The 22,007-nt window shown below is 38.0% G+C and overlaps 1 protein-coding gene across 3 annotated transcripts in view; it reads right to left on the reverse strand.

Annotated features, from left to right (window-relative positions):
* The window catches only part of Arhgap32 (Rho GTPase activating protein 32), a 230,826-nt gene that overhangs the window by 63,653 nt on the left and 145,166 nt on the right, over nt 1–22,007 (reverse strand). For all 3 annotated transcript variants that reach the window (XM_075966426.1, XM_075966423.1, XM_075966424.1), the window contains 4 exons: nt 20,619–20,756; nt 16,311–16,403; nt 14,947–15,069; nt 10,829–10,906 (listed from right to left, as the gene is read on the reverse strand). In XM_075966426.1, the coding sequence (XP_075822541.1) occupies nt 10,829–10,906; nt 14,947–15,069; nt 16,311–16,403; nt 20,619–20,756 (432 nt within the window). The remainder of the gene's footprint in view (nt 1–10,828; nt 10,907–14,946; nt 15,070–16,310; nt 16,404–20,618; nt 20,757–22,007) is intronic.

Below are 22,007 nucleotides of genomic sequence, written 5' to 3' on the forward strand. Positions count from 1 at the left end.
TACTGTTTCCAGTGAGTTACTAGAAGTGGAAAATAGAACCTTTCACAAATGAAGAGTAAGAGACAAACAAAACAAAATTAAAAAGGCAAAAGCTTTTACAAAAAAGGATCTAAAAGCTGGAGTGCAAATTCTCATTCCCTTATCTTGTTTCTGGTTGCACCAGTAACTGTTAAATTAGTGCATCTTTGTAACACATTTGATTAGAATGCTTAATTGTAAAAGCTGTTGATTGGTAGAGTGATGTCACACACTTTTAATCCCAAAACACAGAGGCAGGGAGACAGATCTCAGTGAGTTAGAGGACATCCTGGCCTATATAGTGAGTTCCAGGACAGCCGGGGCTATGAAGAGAGACTCTGTCTCAAAAACAAACAAAAAAAACCTGTTTGCGTCTTGCTTAATATAAAAATCATAAAATAAATTTTGCCCAGAAATTAGGAGAGAACTTCCAATCACTTCTGAAATGGCCCTAAACATACTTCTAATAAGTTACAGTAGGTTTTTATGCCATGTTAATCTTAGCATTGATGATAACAAAATCAAAATAGCTATCAAACATGAAAAATACTGATGAGTTCTATATCCCACATTATAAAATACATATTCAAGGTTTAATTTAATTTGTAATATGCTAAACAAGCATATTGTTAATAATAAAACCATATGTATCCCAAAGAATTGTTCTAAAATAGATTACTTTATGATTTATTAAGTGTTTGATTTGTATTTCTGGTTGTTTTTGTTTTTTGGGGTTTTTTTTTTTTTTACCTATATACCCAAGGTTGTTCCTCTGGTTCACTGGTTCTCTAGAGGGAGAGGTTAACTGGGGGAGGGGGGAGTAAGAAGGCCTGGCCTAAGGTAGGACAGTAATCTATTACATTCATAAAAGGTCTGAGTTCTCCCTTCACCCTAGAGGATGATGTACAATCTCATTGATCCTTGGTGCAACCCTGCAATGATACCAGGGGCTCTCTCCCACATTGCCTCGCCAGCTCTCCACCTCTGAAAAACTGGGGCTGCTTTCCCTTGTGTCATTTCTCCACAATCAGCTGCTCCTCTGTTGAAGGTCCAATGGTTCAGTTCCTGTTCCCTGAAGCTCTCCCATGCCGCATGCACTACATGTAAATAAAGTTGGTTCTCTCTTGGTAATTTGCCTTTTGTTGTAAGAGTCTGGTCCCAACTACACATTTGTGAGGGTTGGGAGGAAAATATTGTTCTCACCTTCAATGTAATGCTGAGCATAGAATCTAGATTGGAGAGAGACAGTAAATACAAAAAGTGGGTGACGGGAAATGAAGAACAATGGAATGACATCAATCACAACTCAGAGGGTGGGGCAGACATGTCTCTTGTATGGCAAACACCTAAGGAGATTCTGTTTCTTTGTTGAGTTAATTCAAGGAAATGTCAAATAAAACAAATTACAATTGCCCTAAAACTCTATTTAGTTTCCTTTATCATTTAAAAAAGACACGAGAGCAGCAAAGAGTAACATGCTTAAGTCAGAGTGAATGGGTTAATGGTTAAATATGGTCAATGAGTAAGTTTATAAAGTAGAGCACTGGTCAGCAATTAAGAACATTTGCTAGCAGAAGACTTAGGTTCAGCTCCCAGCACCCACATGGCAGCTCACAAATGCCTGTAACTTCAGTTCCAGGAGATCCAATGCTCCTCTTTTGGCTTCAACCAGTACCACAAACACACAAATAATGCACTTACATATATGCAGGCAAAACATTCATACACATAACAAAAAACAAAAATCTTTAAAAGAGAGAACACCGGTATATAAGACAGAAACAGAGAATGAATGAGAATATGCAGTCAGAGTCATGAGTAGTCATTTTATCATAGCAAGCAAGAAATTTGAAGTTCATTCTGCAGAAAATAAAGCTAGAAAATTCTGAACACCAGAGGAACAGAAGGTCTGTTTTAGGAAGAAATCTAGTAGCAATGTGTCTTTCAAAGCAGAAGAGATAAGATAGATAAGAAGTAGAGTTTCACTGGGAATCTGTAAGAATAGAGTAATAAAAAAAACTATGCTATATAAAATGAAGAAGAGTAAAGGGATGTGAATTGGCAAGTGAGTTGGGCATAATTTTTTCTTTTACTATTCTTGAGTTCAACTGGTACACAATGAACTACACATGTTTAAAATTATATTTTAGTAAGTTCTGACACCAAAGTCAAGGAAGCATATAAATACACTCACCAACCCTAAGGCTCCCTTGTAATTCTTCTTTCCTTAAATCTCACCCTCTCCCCCTGCTGCCAGGCAACTTTTATACCTATAAACCATTGTACATTACTCCAAATTTTCTATGACTTCATTTGAATGAATCCTGTGGAATAAAGTTGCCTTATCTGTCTTTTTCCACATAGCATAATTACTTCGAAGATCATTCACGTAGCTGCATGTATAAATGCTTAATTCCTTTTTATTACTAAGAAGAACTTTACTGTATGGATGCTATCATATTCATTAATCTGAAGCTTGCAGATAATATAATCATTTACAGTATTAGACTATTATATATAAAGCTACTATAAACACCTACGTTCAAATTTTACAAAAACATATTCCTTCTTTCTTCTTGGGTAATTCATTAGGAAAGGATTAGATAAAATATGTGGGAGGTGATGAATGCTGTGAATATGTTTTGCCATTGGTTAATAAAAAAGCTGCTTTTGGCCAATGGCTTAACAGAGTAAAGCCAGGCTGAAAGAGATATATATATAGAGAGAAAGTAGTCAGAGTCAGAGAGAAGCCATGTAGCCACCACCAGGGACAAACATCTCTGCTAGGGCCGTTGAAACTTTACCAGAAGACACTAACCTCATGGTGATGCACAGACTAATGGAGATGGGTTAGTTTGGGATATGCTAGCTAGCAATACACTTAAGCTCTTGGCCAAACAGTATGGCAAATAATATAGTTTCGGAGTGATTATTTCGGGTCTGAGCTGCTGGGAATGAACGAACAGCCTCCCCCAACAGAGAAGATATGTAATAGGTGTATAACTCACCTAAAAATCCTATAAACTAATGCAGAACCCTACATTCTAACCAGCACTGCACAAAACTTCTAATTCTTCAGCTTTGCCACGTAAGTTATGGGGCTGTGCCTCATTGTTATAACCTACACTTTCTGAAAGACTACTGGTGTTGAAAATCTATGCTTATCATTCAAATCCTTTTGGTTATGTGTATGTTCTAATCCTTGCCCATCTTTGAAAACAAGTTCCATTTCCTAGTGAGTTTTGGATTTCATTCACATGTCCTATATTCAAGTTCTTTATCAGATGTAATTACTGCAAAGACTTGCTCCCAGTCTATGCTTATATTTCTATTCTTTTATGGTGCTTTTTAAAATTTTACAAAATTAAAATTATTTTATGAATTGTTCATCTGATGTTACACTTAAGAAACCTTTGCCAAATCCAAAGCCACAGACATTTTCTCTTATCTTCATTTGAGGAGTTTTATAGTTTATTCTTTACTTTTGGATATGTGATCTATTTTGAGTCAATTTTCACACTTGACGCAACATATTAACTAAAGTTCATCTTGGTGGCAAAAATAAGTCATTCCTTCACTGAACTGGCATCTGATGGTTACTGGAATCACTTATCCATATAGGTATGGGTCTATTCTAGAATCTATTCTGTTCCACTAAGCAGTCTTTATTTGCATTAATACTTCTTGATCCAGAAGCTCTATAGCAGACCTTCACTTTAAGCTAGTTCTCTTTTGGTTACAAATCAGGCCTGGTTTTTCTATCCTAAATCTTCTGCATTTCCATGTGAACTGTTTTATCTTCTCATCAGTTTCTACAGAAGAAGTTTGTGGGGATTTTTACCTAGAATCAATTTGGGAAGAAAGAATAATTTAAGAACAGAGCCTACCAACACACAATCACGCTTACTTGGGTTGTTTTCATTTCAACCAGTAAGCTCCTGTAGTATACAGTATACATATCTTTTACATCTCTTTTCAGCTTTACAGCTGCATATTTTTGAAGCTATTATAAATGGGCCTTGTCATGCTTAATAGATGCTGTTCAGTCTGTGGACTTCCTTTAAAGTAGGAAAGCTCTTATGTGCTTATCCTAAGTAGCTATATCTAAATGTTGTGTATTTTAAAAGACAGAAATTATTTTGCTTTTTATGTCTTTTGTGTGTGAAAGTTTCAGATGTTTTGGAAATTGTATACACAGGTAGGTAGACGTGTTATTTGTAGCTTTTATTTCAGAGTCATAGGAAAGGGTCTTAGAAGACAGTTCAAACGGGAGAATATACGGTTTGAAGAGCTTAGTAATTACTGCTCGTAACTGTCTTATCAGTGGCTTCAGTGAAATTAGACATGTCAGACAACACTTGGTAGGATATATTGTGATGATATAAAGTAATAAAAAGCTATGCAGTAGAGAATTCATTTCTGGGTATCAATGATAACAACGCATCAACCTGAAAAACTTAAAACATCGGCAATGAATAAAAATATGTAAAATTTACACATTTCTGTGATCTAAAGGAGGGCTGGTGCAAAGTCAGAACTCAGTTCTGTATTTGTAGCATTCTAGTAATGACTGTATTTTGTATTTACCATTTTTATGAAATAAAACAATTTATCTATATTTCTGTGTCTAGATTTTTTGGTGTGTGGGGTTTGTTGTGTGTGCTGTGTCTGCATGTGTGTGCTAATTTGCATGTTTGTGGATGCACACATATGTAAGGATGAACATGTACACAAACACATGTGTACATATGCATTTGGAGACAGGGTTGACAATAGGGATTTTTTTATGTGCACTGGTGTTTTGCCATGGGTGTCGTGTCCCCTGGAACTGGAATTATAGACAGTTGTGAGCTGCCATATTAGTACCAGGAATTGAACCTGGGTTCTCTTGAAGAGCAGTCAGTGCTCTTAACCACTGAGCTATCTCTTCAGACCCCAATATTGGGGATCTTAATAGCTTTTCCACCTTATTCTTCTTGAGACAAGGTCTCTCAAGCAAAACCAGGGTCCACAGTATGTCTTGCTAACCATCTTGTCCTAAAAAACCCATGTCTATGTTCCAAGACTAGAATTAAAATTTAGCTAGCACACCTACCCAGCAGTGTTATGGGAATACGAACTCTGGTACTCTTGCTTGGACATGAAGCACTCTGATCAATGAGCCATCTCCTCAGTTCTGCCTCCAGACTTCTATCCCTTAAATGACACTTTTGAACCATATGGCCCACTGTCATCTACTACAGAAATCTAGGATTCTTACAAGCAGACAAGTAGATAGAGGTCACTACTGTTCACAAATTGCTACTGTGATCTGTTCTTTACCCAGAATGCCTGTTATTATGTGGGTTCTACACTGATCAGGCTGTTTTAGTTTTTTTCTGTATGTAAATATGATAAAAGGACTCTCACCTAAAGTTGTGAGAGTTAACGGTTAATGAAAATGCGCTTAGAATAGCTTACATATGCACTTACAAAATGACTTCTATTATATCATGTAATCCCTCTGCTCTTGAAAATATGTGAGCTTCTAGATGACATTCTTTGTGTATTAATATGATTTCTCAATATTTATCTATAAAAGAAATGTTTTGCTCTTTTTTGGGTTATAAAAAGGTGCATCTTTTTTTTAGAAGGGCAAGCTTTCCAAGTACCTACATTTGTTATGACAATCAGAGAGAAAAACATTAAACTCTTAGGTAAAGAAAGTATTGGTATTGAAGAATTTTTTTAATTTTTGTGCACAGAAACACTCACACACTGTTCTGGAATAATTAGAAAAACAAAACATGTGATCCTTGACCATCCTGTGGAGAAGCATACAAATCGTTGTCACCTCCAAATGGGATTTATCTTCTATATTAACCACTTTGCCAATGTATGTAAGGAAAAATCCCCGTGAGTTAGGAAGATAGAACAACTTTTGAATTTTATTGACTCCCTCTAACTCTGCAAAGGGTTAACAACAGAAGGTTGGATCAGTGGACTCCATATGAAAATCATCTGTGGAATTTGCTATAAAACTTAACCTCCTACTCCATGTCCTCAGATCCTGATACCAAAACCCAGTTTTGTTGTTGTTGTTGTTGTTGTTGTTGTTGTTGATTTTCAAGACAGGGTTTCTCTGTAGCTTTTGGTGTCTGTCCTGGAACTAGCTCTTGTAGACTAGGCTGGCCTTGAACTCCGGAGATCCGCCAGCCTCTGCCTCCTGAGTGCTGGGATTAAAGGTGTGCACCACTGCCCGGCCCCAAACCCAGTTTCTTGGGCAATTATGATGTAAGTGGAGCCCATCCCAAGACAAAAGCAGAAACCCTATGAGAACATTGCACTTAAACTAATAATGATCAAAGCTGCTACCACTATGCTTGTATAATGACTTTGACCTAAGGACCTTACTCCACACACCAAGAATGGCCTATGCTTAGGAGCATGAATCTGAGAGTGATGCCAGCTATTTTAAAACAGTGACGGCTTCTTTCCCACCTGAAATATGTAATATGCTGAAACCTTAAAAAACAAAGTTAAAATATTCAATGTATGTCTTAGGAGACAAGACTACACATTTCAGAATTTTAAATCATTGTCATTAATATAATCTCACACTTTCTACTCCAAGAAGTTTAAAGAAAAGAGAGTCCTGGTATAATTTAAACACATGGATGAACTTACTCTTCTGTTCTCACAGCTAAATTATAGTCTGGGCTAGAACAATGTGTTAAACATAATGTAGCAAATTGCTGGTCTTAACCAACTTCCAGCAGAGACAAAACACACCAGAAGTGATCTGGCATCCTATCCCACAACTACTGAAGCAGAATTTGGGGGCTTTAGTCCTTGAGTTCAGTGTTTTATGATATTTCCCTTGTGGTTCTTTACACACTAAAGCTGAAGCACCAGAGGCTAAGATGAGCAGAAAAGAACAACTGGTAGCACAAGAGCATTATGACCTGAAGGGTTACGACAGTCACACAATATCATTAAACACCTCGTGTGATGGATAAGCCCTCAAAACCTGACTGCTGTCACACAGGAACAAGAAAGCTCAGCAGCAAGACCCCATAGAGCTGACAGGAATGGGAAGTGGTATAGCCACTCTGGAAGACACTTTGGTCTTTTCTTTAAATGCTGAATATATTCTTACTATGTGATTCCATAACTACACACCATGGCATTTATCCAAAGGACTTAAAAGCTTAAAATCTACACAAAACCTACAAGTGAATATAATAGCAGAGTTACCCATACTTGCCAGAACACAAGAGCAGTAAGGTGTCCTTCATGGGTGAATGGAAACATAAACTATGGCATATTCAATATATGTTCTGTCAAAACCCACAGACTGTACACAATACTCTATCAATATTGGTTCATTAATTTTAAACCAAGTCAAAAACTGGTCTTCAGTAGTTGTGGAATAGGAGTGGAGACTGCACTTTTCTGATCTGTGTCCAGCCTGTACATCACCTCAGACCACTTTCTAGAAAGAACACTTATTGTGTGCTGTAGATGAACTCTGCCAACATCTCAGGGATGGCAAAGGTCTGTGTCAGTCACACAGTCAAGCGTGTAAAAGGACTGTAAACCACGATGTATGTAATGGAAAAATTATGAGGTAAATAATTGTGTGCAACTCTGTGAACTACTTGTTCACTTTAGCCTGAAGTCCAAAACTTTATTAAAAATCAGGTCTAGTTGTTTTTATAAATGATAGAAAAAATGATTACATCACACAGCAGTTATACAGGTAGTTCACAGTAGCCACCAGGAAAGATCTCTGTGTGATCAGTCCTGTCACAAGTGGGCCTGTAACAAAAACAGAAAGCTCATCAGCCAAGTAGAGCTGTAAGCGTGGATGTTTCAAGGAGGCCCACAGCAGTACTCAGGATAGCAACCCAGCAGACTCTTCAGAATGGGAAGCAGCAGCCCATGTCCTCATTCCTCTCTTCCCCTCTCCCAAGTCACCGAGACTCTTATAAAGACCTGAGTCACAGCCACCCTAAGTCAAGTCAAGCCCTTCACTTCCGGTGCAGCTCGATCAAGCAGGCTGTCATGGCATGTGGCTCCTCCACTATGGTGTGTGATATAGTGTTCATGTATGGCCATTCTGCCCAATCTCTCTGACAAAGACTTCTACAAGTCACCTGAGCACCACTGAATGTAGACAGAGACTGCACTTTGTTTCCCAGACACCTAGATCTGAATAATCACATAGAAACTGTATTAATTTACAACACTGTTTGGCCAATAGATTAGGTGTATTCCTAGCTAGCTCTTACATCTTTAATTAACCCATTTCTTTTCATGTATGTGGTTCCGGCGTTTCCTTCTCCTTCAGCAACTACACGGCATCTCTCTGACTCCACCTACTATCTCTATACATCTCTGTTCAGATTTCCTGCCTGGCTTTACTCTGCTAAGCCATTGGCCGAAACAGCTTTATTCATTAACCAATAAAAGCAACACATATACAGAAGGACATCCCACATAAACTGAAGACTTCACTGCTCCAGGGATCCCTACAAGACCTCCAGAGACTCTAGCTGAGAAACACTGAAGAGGGGACTAAGCCTGTTTGCCCTCTGTGCCTTGAAGCATAGTGCCTAATGCCACAAGGACTTCTCACACAACAAGTAGGACCTGATGCTACCGTGTGAGCCTGACATGGGACCTTCTCAGACACGCCTGACCTCAGGAGTAAGGCAGGATTCCTACCCAGCAGTCTTTCCAGGGAATTCTTCACAAGGACCTCAATCTCTTATCAAGCACGGCCAATACTCCAAGCTCTTGCTAACTTTGGCCTGGGAACTTAGAGAAGACCCTATTCTCTAGCAAATGTGAATATGAGATATACAAAGGACCCTCAGAGGAAACCAACTCTGACAACTCTTTATTCATGGACTTCTAACTTCTAGACCTTATGAAAATAAACACATCCCACTGTTCAATTCCTGAAATTTTATCACCTATTTATACCATAATGTATGAAATACAATGACCTTCAACATAATTTACATTAGATAAATTTAAAACTTTAACACTGGCACTCTGATTATTGTCTTTCTAAAAAGGATAACATAAAGATTCTCTTATAAAGAATCATTCCATAATACCCTTCAACTGTTAAAGGCTTTTTAAAGATTACAACATTCAGGCAGGTTTTGCTATAATACATTTAACTATACAAAATAAAGCCCACTAGTAACTCGGAGTATTTGCTAGCTCTGCTGAGGTCCCCACAACTCAGAATTCAAAAATATCTATTAAAAAAAAAACCCTACCTTCTCTAACAGTGGGAAGAAGTAATTACCTGGAAGTCTTTTTAAATTAAAAAAACAAAGCAAAACACTGCCTTAGAAATGTTATGTAACACCTTCCCCAAAGATGTCCAACACGTTTTCCCACTCACACTTCTCCATGCAATTGGCCATATGCACTCTTTCAAATGACTGGTGTAGGTGCAAGGAATAGTGAGCTGAGTGGACCCTGTACTAAAAATACTGGGCTCATGTTTAAAAACTTTTGACAGTGACATTTGAAGATCTGCTCTTGGTATATAGGTATCTCATCAACTGCTGTTCTTAGAGGAGATTCCAATGTGATCTATACGTAGTTGCTTTCTTGAAGCCAAAAGCTACGGAGAAGCCCTGGTTCGAAAATTCAAAAAAAATAAAATAAAACTAAAAATTTCAAATAAAAACATTTAAGTTTTAAGATTAGTATGAGTATTTATTGAACAAAATAGTATATACATTAGGCCAGATACAAGCATTTAACATTTCTGTCTTCACCCAACTGATCTAGGACAAACTGTGAGGTCAAGTAAAGTCCTGTGATCTCCATTTGAGAAGACACAGCATCAGAAAAATATGGTCAGGACAGCACTGGACCAAAGCCAAGCAGACTGGCACCAGAGCTTATAATTAACTACCACACTGCACGGTTTTAACTACATTAATATTTTCTAAATATGCACATTTAATAAAAAGCTAAAAATCAGAATTCTTAAAATAGGTAAAGATCAAAATAACTACATAAGAGTTAAATATCTAACTTTATATTATTATTTCTATGTGTTTGCAACAATTTTATAGGGAAGCCACAACTACCAGCAAGAATCTTATCCCTCCCTCCAAAAACTTGGGTACTGATTAAGAATATAATTTTAAGACATTTTCAGAGGGTACTCTGTGTAGTTTTAAAAGATAAGATTATATATATATATATATATATATATATATATATATATATATATATATATATATATATATATGTGCAAGGTCATTTAAAAGATGCCATTGTGATAAAGTGGCCAAGTGGTTAAAGTTATAGACTGCTAAAAGATGGCCACTGTCAAATATCAAATTATAATGTATGTGGAAAAGGTAAATCTTCCAGTTCTACTGTTCTGTCATCAACACACTGACTCCTTTTTATAGGAAGAAAAACCTGATGAAACTCAGAAAATTCTAACAGAAAACATATGCGAATTGTTATTTGAAACCAATTAGAAGCAAGGCATATTAATAGCTCTGATCACCTGGAAAGTGGTCCTCAGCCTGAGACTGCCTGCACTCTGGCTCTAGCCAGTTCAGGAATGGAATGGAAGGGCAGGGGAGAAGAGGGGAGAGGAGGGGAGGGGAAGAAAGTCAGCACAGTACAACCAGACTCAGGAATCAGGGCTAACACCATTATCACACACATCTTTGAACATTTCTAATGCCATCTCCTGGCACATCTTGTAAACAGCTACACTAATGGAACACACAGAAAATGTTCTTTGAGTTTCCCTACATTTAGTGTTTGTGTTGCTTACCTGAAATCCATGCTTGCCTCTCCACCATGTACTTAATACTTTGGGAGGCATGTCAATAACAGAAACGATATCTCCCACCTGCAGGAATCAAAATTTTAAGTAAAACATTTTTTGATAAATTTCAAACCAATTGCCATATCTTTAATTAACATACGAATTACATAAAAGAGCAAAGTACTATTTTATGCTTTAATAAATTCTGGGAAAACATGCTGACTTTTAAAAATTAATTTTAACAGTCTTACCCTTTATTAAAGGGTATTCTACTGAAAGTTAAATAGCACAAAACTGATTTAGCTAACAGAAGTGCAGTGCTTTCAATAACTAGACTTCGGCATAATACATTTTTAAAGATTTATTTATTTTCTGCATAGCGTTTTGCTTGTATGCGTATTTGCAAACCCTGTGTGTGTGTGGTACCTGCAGAGATCAAAAGAAAGCATCAGAGCTTTCGGAACTAGAATTATGGATGGTTGTGAATCATCATGTGGGTTCTATGAACCAAACCTGGGTCCTTGCAATAGTAATGAGTGTTTTTACCTGGCATGTCACCTTTCCAGCCCCAGTAAGTATAATACATTTTTAAAGTGAGGCATTACTTCATCACTATCACTATCACTTCTGTTAGAAAAGAGTTGTCAACTTATGATGGTTTTGTTATACTATGGTGCAAACAACAAACATTCAATATAAACTTTGTCTGATGTCTTTTGTATGCTGGTGAAAACAGCCAGCCAGATGACCATGGAGGAAAACCACAAATACTCTAGTCCTACGCAGCAAGGCCAGGGTTAAGTATATCAATTAATTTCTGATTCAATTGGCTTTCAGTTTTTTTGAGACATAAGGAGCTTTAGAAATTTGTTCCTGCTGTTATTATCAGTGATCAAAATTATATCTAAAGGACAGCACTAGATACACGTATTTTGAGTAATAGTATCTATTAATACTGATTACCATGTTCATACTAACACAACCCTGAGTACCTGACATATCTTATTTAATCACACAGAAGAAGCTTGAGATGAGTTCTTAGTAACTGTAAAGCCTGCTAACTCCACTATTAGTAGAAGGTACTAATACTCCACTAAAGAATCAAATTTCTTCATTGTAAATGGCAATGTATAAGCTTATACCAATGAACAAATCATAAACACAAAACTTTTCAAACATATATTTAGTAGAAGTTATATTCTTTCATCAAAAATGCACATATGCACCCACCCTCTGAGATGGTGGGGCTAATCTAATGGGAGCTCACCAAGGCCAGCTGGACTGGGACTGAAAAAGCATGGGATAAAACCAGACTCCCTGAACATGGCGGACAATGAGGGCTGATGAGAAGCCAAGGACAATGGCACTGGGTTTTGATCCTACTGCATGTACTGGCTTTGTGGGAGCCTAGTCTGTTTGGATGCTCACCTTCCTAGACCTGGATGGAGGGGGGAGGACCTTGGACTTCCCACAGGGCAGGGAACCCTGACTGCTCTTTGGACTGGAGAGGAGGGGGAGAGGAGGAAGGATGGGGAGTGGGGGGAGGGGGAAAGAAAAGGGAGGTGGGGAGGAGGCAGAAATTTTTAATAAAAATATGAATTTAAAAAAACGCACATATGGGCAGCACTAATTGGAGTTAATACGTTACTGAGAAAGAAGATAATGTGAGACTAGAAGGGGCAAAGTGTTAGAACTGAGGAGGTGAAGGGAAGAAATCAGGATGCATATGATCATAATTCTCTACATACATATGTGAAATTCTCAGAGAATCTTTAAAATAAATTAAAATCTTTAAAAAATATTAAACTTTAAATGAAAATATATATTAAGTATTGAAATGGTGAAACTTGTTAACTTCCCTATGTTTTTAAAGTTTAGAAATTAATTTGTATGATATATATTTTATAATTAAACATTCAAATTAATTTCTATTTATTTATTTATCAAAAGACAGTCTCACAAATAGCCCTGGGTGTCCTAGAATTCATTATATAGACAAGCTGGCCTCAAACTCAGAGACCTGCCTGTCTGCCTCATGAGTGCCAGGACCAAAGGCATGTGCCACAATTCTCAGCATTAAAATTTATTAACAGAGAATTATTTTATGACAAAATATAATTTTTCAGTATAGATTAATTCCAAAGTAAGAATAAAAATTTAAAAAGAAAAATGCTAATAGCTACGATGACAGGGCTACATCTGCAAGACTGTTAGTTACTACTACAGTTTGTGCTAAGGAATCTGCCTTTTATGTTTACTCTGATTTCCTGGGTCACAAATAATCAATCATCATGTTTCAGACCTCAGCATGATCAAACATTTCATTCTTATGATAGACAACTGGATTTAGATATTCTACTTCCTTTTTCAGTTTTTATTAGCACATGTCTAATGTGCAAATAATGGGCTTAATTTTTTTTTATACAAGTACACCATGCCCTCTGGTCCCATCATCCTCTACTGCTCTTTCTCGCCCAATCCCACCATGCCCTCTGGTCCCATCATCCTCTACTGCTCTTTCTCGCCCAATCCCACCATGCCCTCTGGTCCCATCATCCTCTACTGCCCTTTCTCACCTATTCCCACCATGCCCTCTGGTCCCATCATCTTCTATTGCCCTTTCTCACCTATTCCCACCATGCCCTCTGGTCCCATCATCTTCTATTGCCCTTTCTCACCTATTCCCACCATGCCCTCTGGTCCCATCATCTTCTATTGCCCTTTCTCACCTATTCCCACCATGCCCTCTTGTCCCACCATCCTCTACTGCTCTTTCTCACTCAATCCCACCATGCCCTCTGGTCCCATCATCCTCTACTGCCCTTTCTCACCCATTCCCACCATGCCCTCTGGTACCATCATCTTCTATTGCCCTTTCTCACTCAATCCCACCATGCCCTCTGGTCCCATCATCTTCTATTGCCCTTTCTCACCCATTCCCACCATGCCCTCTGGTCCCATCATCTTCTATTGCCCTTTCTCACCCATTCCCACCATGCCCTCTGGTCCCATCATCTTCTATTGCCCTTTCTCACCTATTCCCACCATGCCCTCTGGTCCCATCATCTTCTATTGCCCTTTCTCACCTATTCCCACCATGCCCTCTGGTCCCATCATCCTCTACTGCCCTTTCTCACCTATTCCCACCATGCCCTCTGGTCCCATCATCTTCTATTGCCCTTTCTCACCTATTCCCACCATGCCCTCTGGTCCCATCATCTTCTATTGCCCTTTCTCACCCATTCCCACCATGCCCTCTGGTCCCATCATTCTCAATTGTCCTCTCTCACAATATCCTCCCTGGTTTCCTTCTCACAAATAAACCCCCTACACTTTCATGTTTGATAGATAACAGGCAGACATATTTAATTCTGGATTCCACATATGAAAGACAACGTGATATTTGTCATTCTAAGTCTGGCTTATTTTATTTAAAATTATGGTTTCCAGTTCCCTTGGTTAACCTGAAAATGACATAATATTGTTCTCCTTTCATAGCTGAGTAAAACTTAATTGTGCACATATACATTTTCTTTCTCCATTCATCTGCTGATGAACAACTAGGCTGACGACATAACCTTGTTACTGTGAATGGAGCAGCAATAAAAGGATGTTATATGGCTCACTGATAAATGAAAAACAGCATTTATTTTGCCTCTTATCAGCCAACACATATTTTGCAGACAAAAACTTAAACCCCTTCCTTTTGCACATGACAGCAAGAAATACTCATTTTACTCTTAGCCTCTCCTTTGATAACTCAGCACCCCAATAAGTACTAGATAATTATGTTTGCTGAGATGAACAAGGCAACCACGACTACATGTCAGAGTGATAAGAGTCATTCTGAACGGCATCCAACTCTGCTTTGGAGTATGCAGCCCCCATGGAGTAAGACCAAGGATAACTTCCTGGTAGATATGGGAGACACTGACAGTAAAAGCTGAAGGATGAAAATAGTCATTTAAATAAAATTAGAAAGCTTTCCAGGCCAAAAGACAAAGGACTATAGAAAAATCTCATGTTTTCATTTTTTTTTAATTAAGTGAATTCTTAAAACAGCTAGAGACAGGCAATAAAGGTAGCAAGCACCAGAGGACAATTAACACTTTCTAATCATTTACCTCTAAGGTCAGTTCATCAGGGGCCCGAGCAGTATATCGCTTGATGACATGGGCAGCACCGACAGCAGGAGTGTTGATGGACGACTCCTCGTGAACTAGGAGATGGTTCCCCTTATTGTCAATCTACAAGGAAAATCAAGTACCATGAAATGTCTAAAGTCATGGGACTTGTCCACCCATAAACAGAGATTCAATTTAGAGAGACAATAAGCCCCAAAAGTAATTTTTTCTTCTTTTTCAATCTCTCATTTATGAGGGCCAGCAAGACAGCTCAGCAGGTCAACACACGTGCCAACAAGTCTGAGCAGGTTAGGTTTGAGCCCTTTGAACCCACATGTTGGGAAGGGAGAATCAACTTCTCCAAGTTGGCTTCTGATTTCCACACATGTTCTGTGCCACATGTATGCTCCACCCCACAAATAAAACAAAAAAAAATCTTTAAAATCCTATCACTTACTAGGTAGCTAATATACAAATAGCAGTAAGTGTGCTGTGCATATAATGTATGGAATTTTATTTAATTCTCAAAATATACTGTCATTACCTTAACTTAAAGGGGAAGATGAAAAACTGGAGAAAGCCATTTAATTTAAGAAAAATTAAATTATTTTTCTAACATCATTCAACCAACAAAGGTAAAGTCATAGTTTTAGTGCAAGCAGGCTTGGCTTAGGGTTCCATATCCCTCTTTTCTTATAGTAGCTCAATTTTTACTGGGAGGAAAGAATATATAATTCTACATGTACAAATTAACAGTTAATATCTTAAGACACTCTTAAGTTGGGACCTCTAAAAGATTAATTGTCCATAAATAACTAAAATATTTTCAATTCTTAAAGAAATGAAAAACAAATAGCTTACAAAACATCCATTAACGTAATACTGTATAACAAGATAGTTCTTTTACAAACAAATTTATAAGTTATTAATTTTATCTAAAATCTGTATTAAATATTTTATAAATAGGTTTATAAAATATATTAAAATGATTTTCTAATTAAAGAGAAAGATTTAATATCAGAATATCAGCTACTATATTGGGGAGATGGCTCAGCATTTAAGAGCACTGACTGCTCTTAAATTATCTCCCAGCACACATATGATGGTTCATATCATTTGAAACTTCAGTTTGCAGGCATCTGAAGCCCCCATCTGGCTATTTGGGGTAGCAGGCACACATAGCACACATGCAGACATGCAGATACATTAAAATTAAAATAAAAAATATCAGGTATCAATTCTCCTAGAAGATAAGAACATACTTTATTTCTTTATTTGTGAAACTCATCAACTATTAGATTTCAATTATGTCCTTAAGTAAATCATTTTAGAATAAGCTTTCACCAAGATGATTAGACAGATACCTCCATCCAGGTAAGGGCAGGCCCACAGTTGATCTTGTTGCCAGCAATAGTTGAGAGGCGTGACAGGTAAGCCATAAGCATCTGAGTAACTGACTGAAAAGAAAGAGTCACTGTAACTCATAGGAAAGAGCAACTCTCTACTTTTTATAAAAAGGTTATTTTCAGGAGGAAAAAAAAACCCTACATATCTTTGGGCATTTAATAATAACATTGGGTGGGCATGGTGGCACACACCTTTAATCCCAGCACCCAGGAACCTGGGGCAGGTGATCTCTGTGAGGCCAGCTGGGGCTGCAGAGAGACCCCCTATCTCAAACACCTGAAAAAAAATAATAGCTATAGAGAATTCTTCACTGAAGTTACAGAAGACTATCACTGAAACAATGGTATTTTTTAAAGAATAATTCAGCCACTTTCTATTGTGGGGTATTTAGTTTTTAATACCTTATCATCAAGGGCCATGCTGTAGAGGTTCTGATTTTATGACCTTTTTTTTTTCTATTTTTGTATTGAAAATACACAGGGTATTTATTAGAAGGTACACGTCTGTGGCTTTTCTGCCTATCTTTCCCTATATTCCTCTATGCTTTCCATGGCTGTAATCTCCCATGCATATAGCTGTATACAGGCAGCCATATCATGTGATCCTACACCATGGTACAGCTCAGTGCTCTGGAACATGATAATCTGAGGCAGAAGGATGACACAGAACCTACATCTGTACATCTATCCATTACAGGATAGCTAAACACTTTCTGATTGGATCTGTCTTCTCTACAGAAGGGAATTTCATGTATGGTACAATAATCCTGTGTCAAGGGCTGGGTGGTGGTGGCGCACGCCTTTAATCCCAGCACTCGGGAGGCAGAGGCAGGTGGATCTCTGTGAGTTCGAGACTAGCCTGGTCTACAGAGCTAGTTCCAGGACAGGCTCCAAAGCCACAGAGAAACCCTGTCTCGAAAAAGAAGAAAAAAAAAAGAAAAAAGAATCAAAAAAAAAATAATCCTGTGTCAAAAGCCTACACAAGGTCTAGAAAATCACAGACCCTAAGATACTGCATGTTACTGTTATTTTGCCAAATAGTTGTGATGTCTGTCAAACTGCCTTCTAAATATTTGTAGGAATACCTATAGATGGGGGCAGTGCTCTTAACACGGGCTAGAGAATCCGCACCCAACCCCCTGCCATGGGCAGCAGTCAAAGTAGACAGTGGTCAAAGGTCAAAGTGATAAGAAGAAAGAATAGATTGCTCACCACTAAGGGAAACATCTTTATCTAGTAGCCCTACCCTAGGACGCCTTGAAGTCTCACAGAACAGCTTGGAAGAGGAAACAGAGTTTAAGTACTACAGGATTGGAGTAGTGCTATGGAAACATTATCTTCCAGATACGAAATGGCTATTGCACTGTGCTTACTTACACAGACCTATGCAAGATCAAACTATCTAAAATCCCAGCAAAGATGGGGACGACAATGTTCAGGTCCCACTCTTACTGAGGAGCTACTGGCAGTTGACAAATTGAGGGGAAGGGGAGGGAATTATTCTGCTTGGAGAGTATGGTCACTGGTAAGTTTCCAAAGCTTCAATGGATGGCCACACCCCATGTACACCACTAACTAGACTTAGTAGGTTATCAAAAGAAGGCATGGAGGGGCATGTTTTAGAGGGTACAGGGAAGGTAGATGGGGAAATAAAGGGATGTATTTATTCCACTGTATCCATGCATGAAATTCTCAAATTTTAAAAATTTAGATAACGCTGTCAAAAACAAAACTACAACCAGGAGGGCCAAATTCCACCTTAGGAGGCAGCAGAACTTGTCAAGGGTCGTCTATGTGGTGCTAGTTTTGCAAGCATGGAAGATGCAAGACTGAGGATTCACAGTCTGGCCACAGCTCCTGAGAGCCATGAAGCTAAACAAGTGGCAGGGTCAGATTCCCTGCAAGGAAGAAGAGGGCTACTGTGTGAAGCTATGAAAGTGAAACCTGCTGAGAGGCCAGGACCACGGGATGCCCACTGAAGAAAGCTGCACACATGAAGAAGTGTCAGTCCTAGAGAAAGGATATGCCTGCTGTAGGCAGCACAGCTAAACAGGTGTGGCTGCCAAATTCCTTTGTAACTAAGGTGACCCCATTATCAGTACCAAATGTTAGATATTGAGCTATTTGGTATTTTCCCTGATGGATTTTAGTCTCACTTTGGTCAAATCTTTCTTTGCTCTGCCTTGTTCGTCCCCATTGGAATGGATATGTTTACTCAATGACATTATATGTTAGAATTATATCAATTTGATTTTTGATTTTGCAGGGTGTCACACTTAAGAGAATGCCTTGAGTCTCAGAAAAAAATAAAACTGGGTGTTAGAAGTGTTGGTATTGTCAAAGACCATGTGGACTTCTGAAGTTGGACCAAATGCATCCTACACTGAGAGATGGCCATGAAACGGGCAAAGGGCAGAATGTTGCTGCTTGAATGTAAATTGTCTCCCATATTCTAATGTGTTTCAGAACTGCCTTCCCAGATGGTGGTGCTGTCTAGAAGGTAGTAGAACCTTCAGTAGGTAAAGTCGTTGGATGAAACAGGTCACTGGAACAGCCTTGATGTGGGATTTCCCTCTGTATACTACGGATATATTTTACAATCATTGATTAATAAAAGGATCTTCTTCGGCCTATAGTCAGTCTGGGAGAGATATAGTGAGAGAGTAGGCAAAGTCAGGGAGAAGCCATGTAGCCACCACAGGAAACTGTGCTGGATGCCGGACATGGCAATACAAAGATGAATAGAAATGGGTTAAATTAAGATATAAAAACTAGGCTGGGCGGTGGTGGCGCATGCCTTTAATCTCAGCACTCGGGAGGCAGAGGCAGGTGGATCTCTGTCCTGGAACTATAAGAGCTAGTTCCAGGACAGGAACCAAAAGCTACAGAGAAACCCTGTCTCGAAAAACAAAACAAACAACAACAACAACAAAAAAAAGATATAAAAACTAGCCAACAAAAAGCGTGAGCTAACAGGTCAAGCAGTGCTGTAATAATACAGTTTTGTGTGATTATTTCGGGTCTGGGTAGCCAGGAAACAAACAAGCAACCTCTGTCTATAAAGCCTTAAAGAGTTATAACCCATATCTACTTCCTGTCTCCCTCTGCATGGAATGTGACCAGTCAGCCTCATACTCCTGCCACCATGATGTCCCTGCCAGCTGCCATGGCTTCTGCGACATGACAAGCTATCTCTTTGAAAGGGGAAGCCAAAGTAAATCCCTTCTCCCTTAAGTTACTTCTGCTAGAGTGTTCTGTGACAGCAACCTAACAGTAACTAAGACAGTTATCTGGAGAATTTTAAGGAGCCTCCCTGAAACTGAAAACATTGTTTTCTTTAGCTCTACAAAGTTTTCCAGATTAATATTTATTTATTCCCTTACATCTGCTCTCCTCTATAACTCTAAGGAGTAAGCACTACTCTGTACCTATTCTCCACAAGTCCAAATGTATTCGCACAATGTTTTAAACCCTGGCCTTTTCAGTAGCTATATGCTTATAATGTGGTATACAGCTCACTAATTCTCTGTAGCTGTCTCTTTATGTATGTTGTCCAGTTATCTAGATATGCTATTATTGATGTACATGATATTTCATTTTCAAGACTTGATTCTTCTACTTTACAAAAATATGCTCTCATTTCATGGACATATTCTCCCCCAGAAGTGATAATCTTACTTCCAAATGCCTTCTGCAATGTCCTCAGCTACTATTTACTCGGTGTTTGTAAGACTCCTACTCATCCTGTTCTACAATCATTCTATACAAGGGCTGGGGCTGTATTTTGTTTTCCCACAAAATGTATATCATTTATTTTCAAATATTACTCACAATTTTTATTCCAATTATACTTTTTTATTATTGGCATGTAAAGAATTTCTTCTTTATACATACGGTTAAATTTTTACGTTTTTAGGAATTTTGCAAAAGTGAAAATGAATGTATAGACACAGCCTGCCATCAAAACAGACCCAAAAGCATTGCTTCATTATGGATTTCATTAGCAATTTAACTCTTTTCATATCTTTGGCTTTCATATTTTCATGTTCCTTAGAAGAATGATCTGCTAAACATATTGACTACTATTAACATTACCATCATTACAAGGTTTTCCCACCCTCATAAAATATCCACTGATGCTTGCTTATTTCTGAATATCCTAGTAAGTCGCTCTTCTGAAAAAAGCAATCCTAGGAATCCTAGGCACTTTTGTATTCCACAGTGACTCCTATGTGTTATTATTTCTGTGGGTTTCTAAATGATTACCTCAGGACTGTCCTTCAGGATGTCAGACCGGGGAAGCTCTGAGAGTTGGGAGAATCGGCGGTCATAAATGCAGAGATGAAGATGTTTATCAAGTACCCGGAAATCTTCATAACTTCTTTTAACAATCCAACTTTTGCCCTATGAGTAAAGAACAAAATTCCAATAAGTTCATTTTTTCTTCAAAATGCTTCAGATCAGGCCTTTATTCTCTAATGGTATCTTATCCATGAAATTTTGTGTTTCCAAATAAGAAGCTTCTATTAACTTAATGATGACAGAAGTTTTGCTTCAAACACTCCAGTGAATCATATTATGGAAAGGTCAATACTTATTCAAGTAAGATGAACCCTCCATTGTCCTCTCCCTCCACTCTCCAAAGTCTACTTCCACTCACTGAAAATAACTGCTGGGGTAAGACAGCATGTGACTCCATCTACAGAAAAAACAACTGTTTAACTAAGCAATAAGTTATTTCCTAAAATCAAAGAAAAATAAAAAATTAATTTATTGTTTAGTTAGTATGGTAAAGGAAGCAGGAGCTCCTTGAAGAATAAGAGAAAGAAAAACAGAATGCAGCATTTGGGAGGGTCAGTGTCCATGTGTATATGTGGGCTGGTTAGTGCCCATCCCCATGTGGAAGGGTAAACTGACCACATCTTCCCTGCAGTACCTTCTTCCCTCTCCTTTCTCATATTTCTCACTAGCATAGTGGTTCTCATTAATGACTAGTAATTCGAAGCATCCAATCAGAAAGTATGTCACCATTATGTTGGATATTAAAGAAAAAAGACTAGAAAACTAGAAATCCTGCTATGTTATCATCAACACTAGCCTAGAAAAAAAACCTAAAATCAAAACTACTAAACACTTCTGACGAGGCATTAAATACAGAAGATACAAAGAATTCAACTTAATTTCAGGATAATAATAATAAGATTTCAAATGGGCAGTAGACTTAAATAAAAAATTCTCAAAACAAGTTTTATGGATACATGAAAAAAAATGTCAGTATCATTAATTGTGAGTGAAATGAAATTTAAATCTACAAAGAGGCATTGGTCGACTCGGGTTAGACAGACAACAAAAGGAGCTGGTCAAACCCACACACCAAGAAATACACAATTTGAGTTAAGTGAATATATTTAAGCTATTTTAATATATTTCAAAAACAGCAACTAACACTAATGAGTTCACCGATAAATTTTACCAAATGCCTAAGGCAGAAATTATACCACATTTCTAGAGTCTATTTCAGAAAACAAAAGAGAGGACACTTCTTAAACCAGCCTGTGAGACAAACATTAGCTTACTTGCAAAACTACACAAAAGCTTGTTACCCGAAAAACACACAGAATTCCTAAAAACAGAAAAGGAATAGACTAATTTTAA

This window comes from Microtus pennsylvanicus, chromosome 3 (genome assembly GCF_037038515.1).
Source record: "Microtus pennsylvanicus isolate mMicPen1 chromosome 3, mMicPen1.hap1, whole genome shotgun sequence".
Classification (NCBI taxonomy): domain Eukaryota; kingdom Metazoa; phylum Chordata; class Mammalia; order Rodentia; family Cricetidae; genus Microtus; species Microtus pennsylvanicus.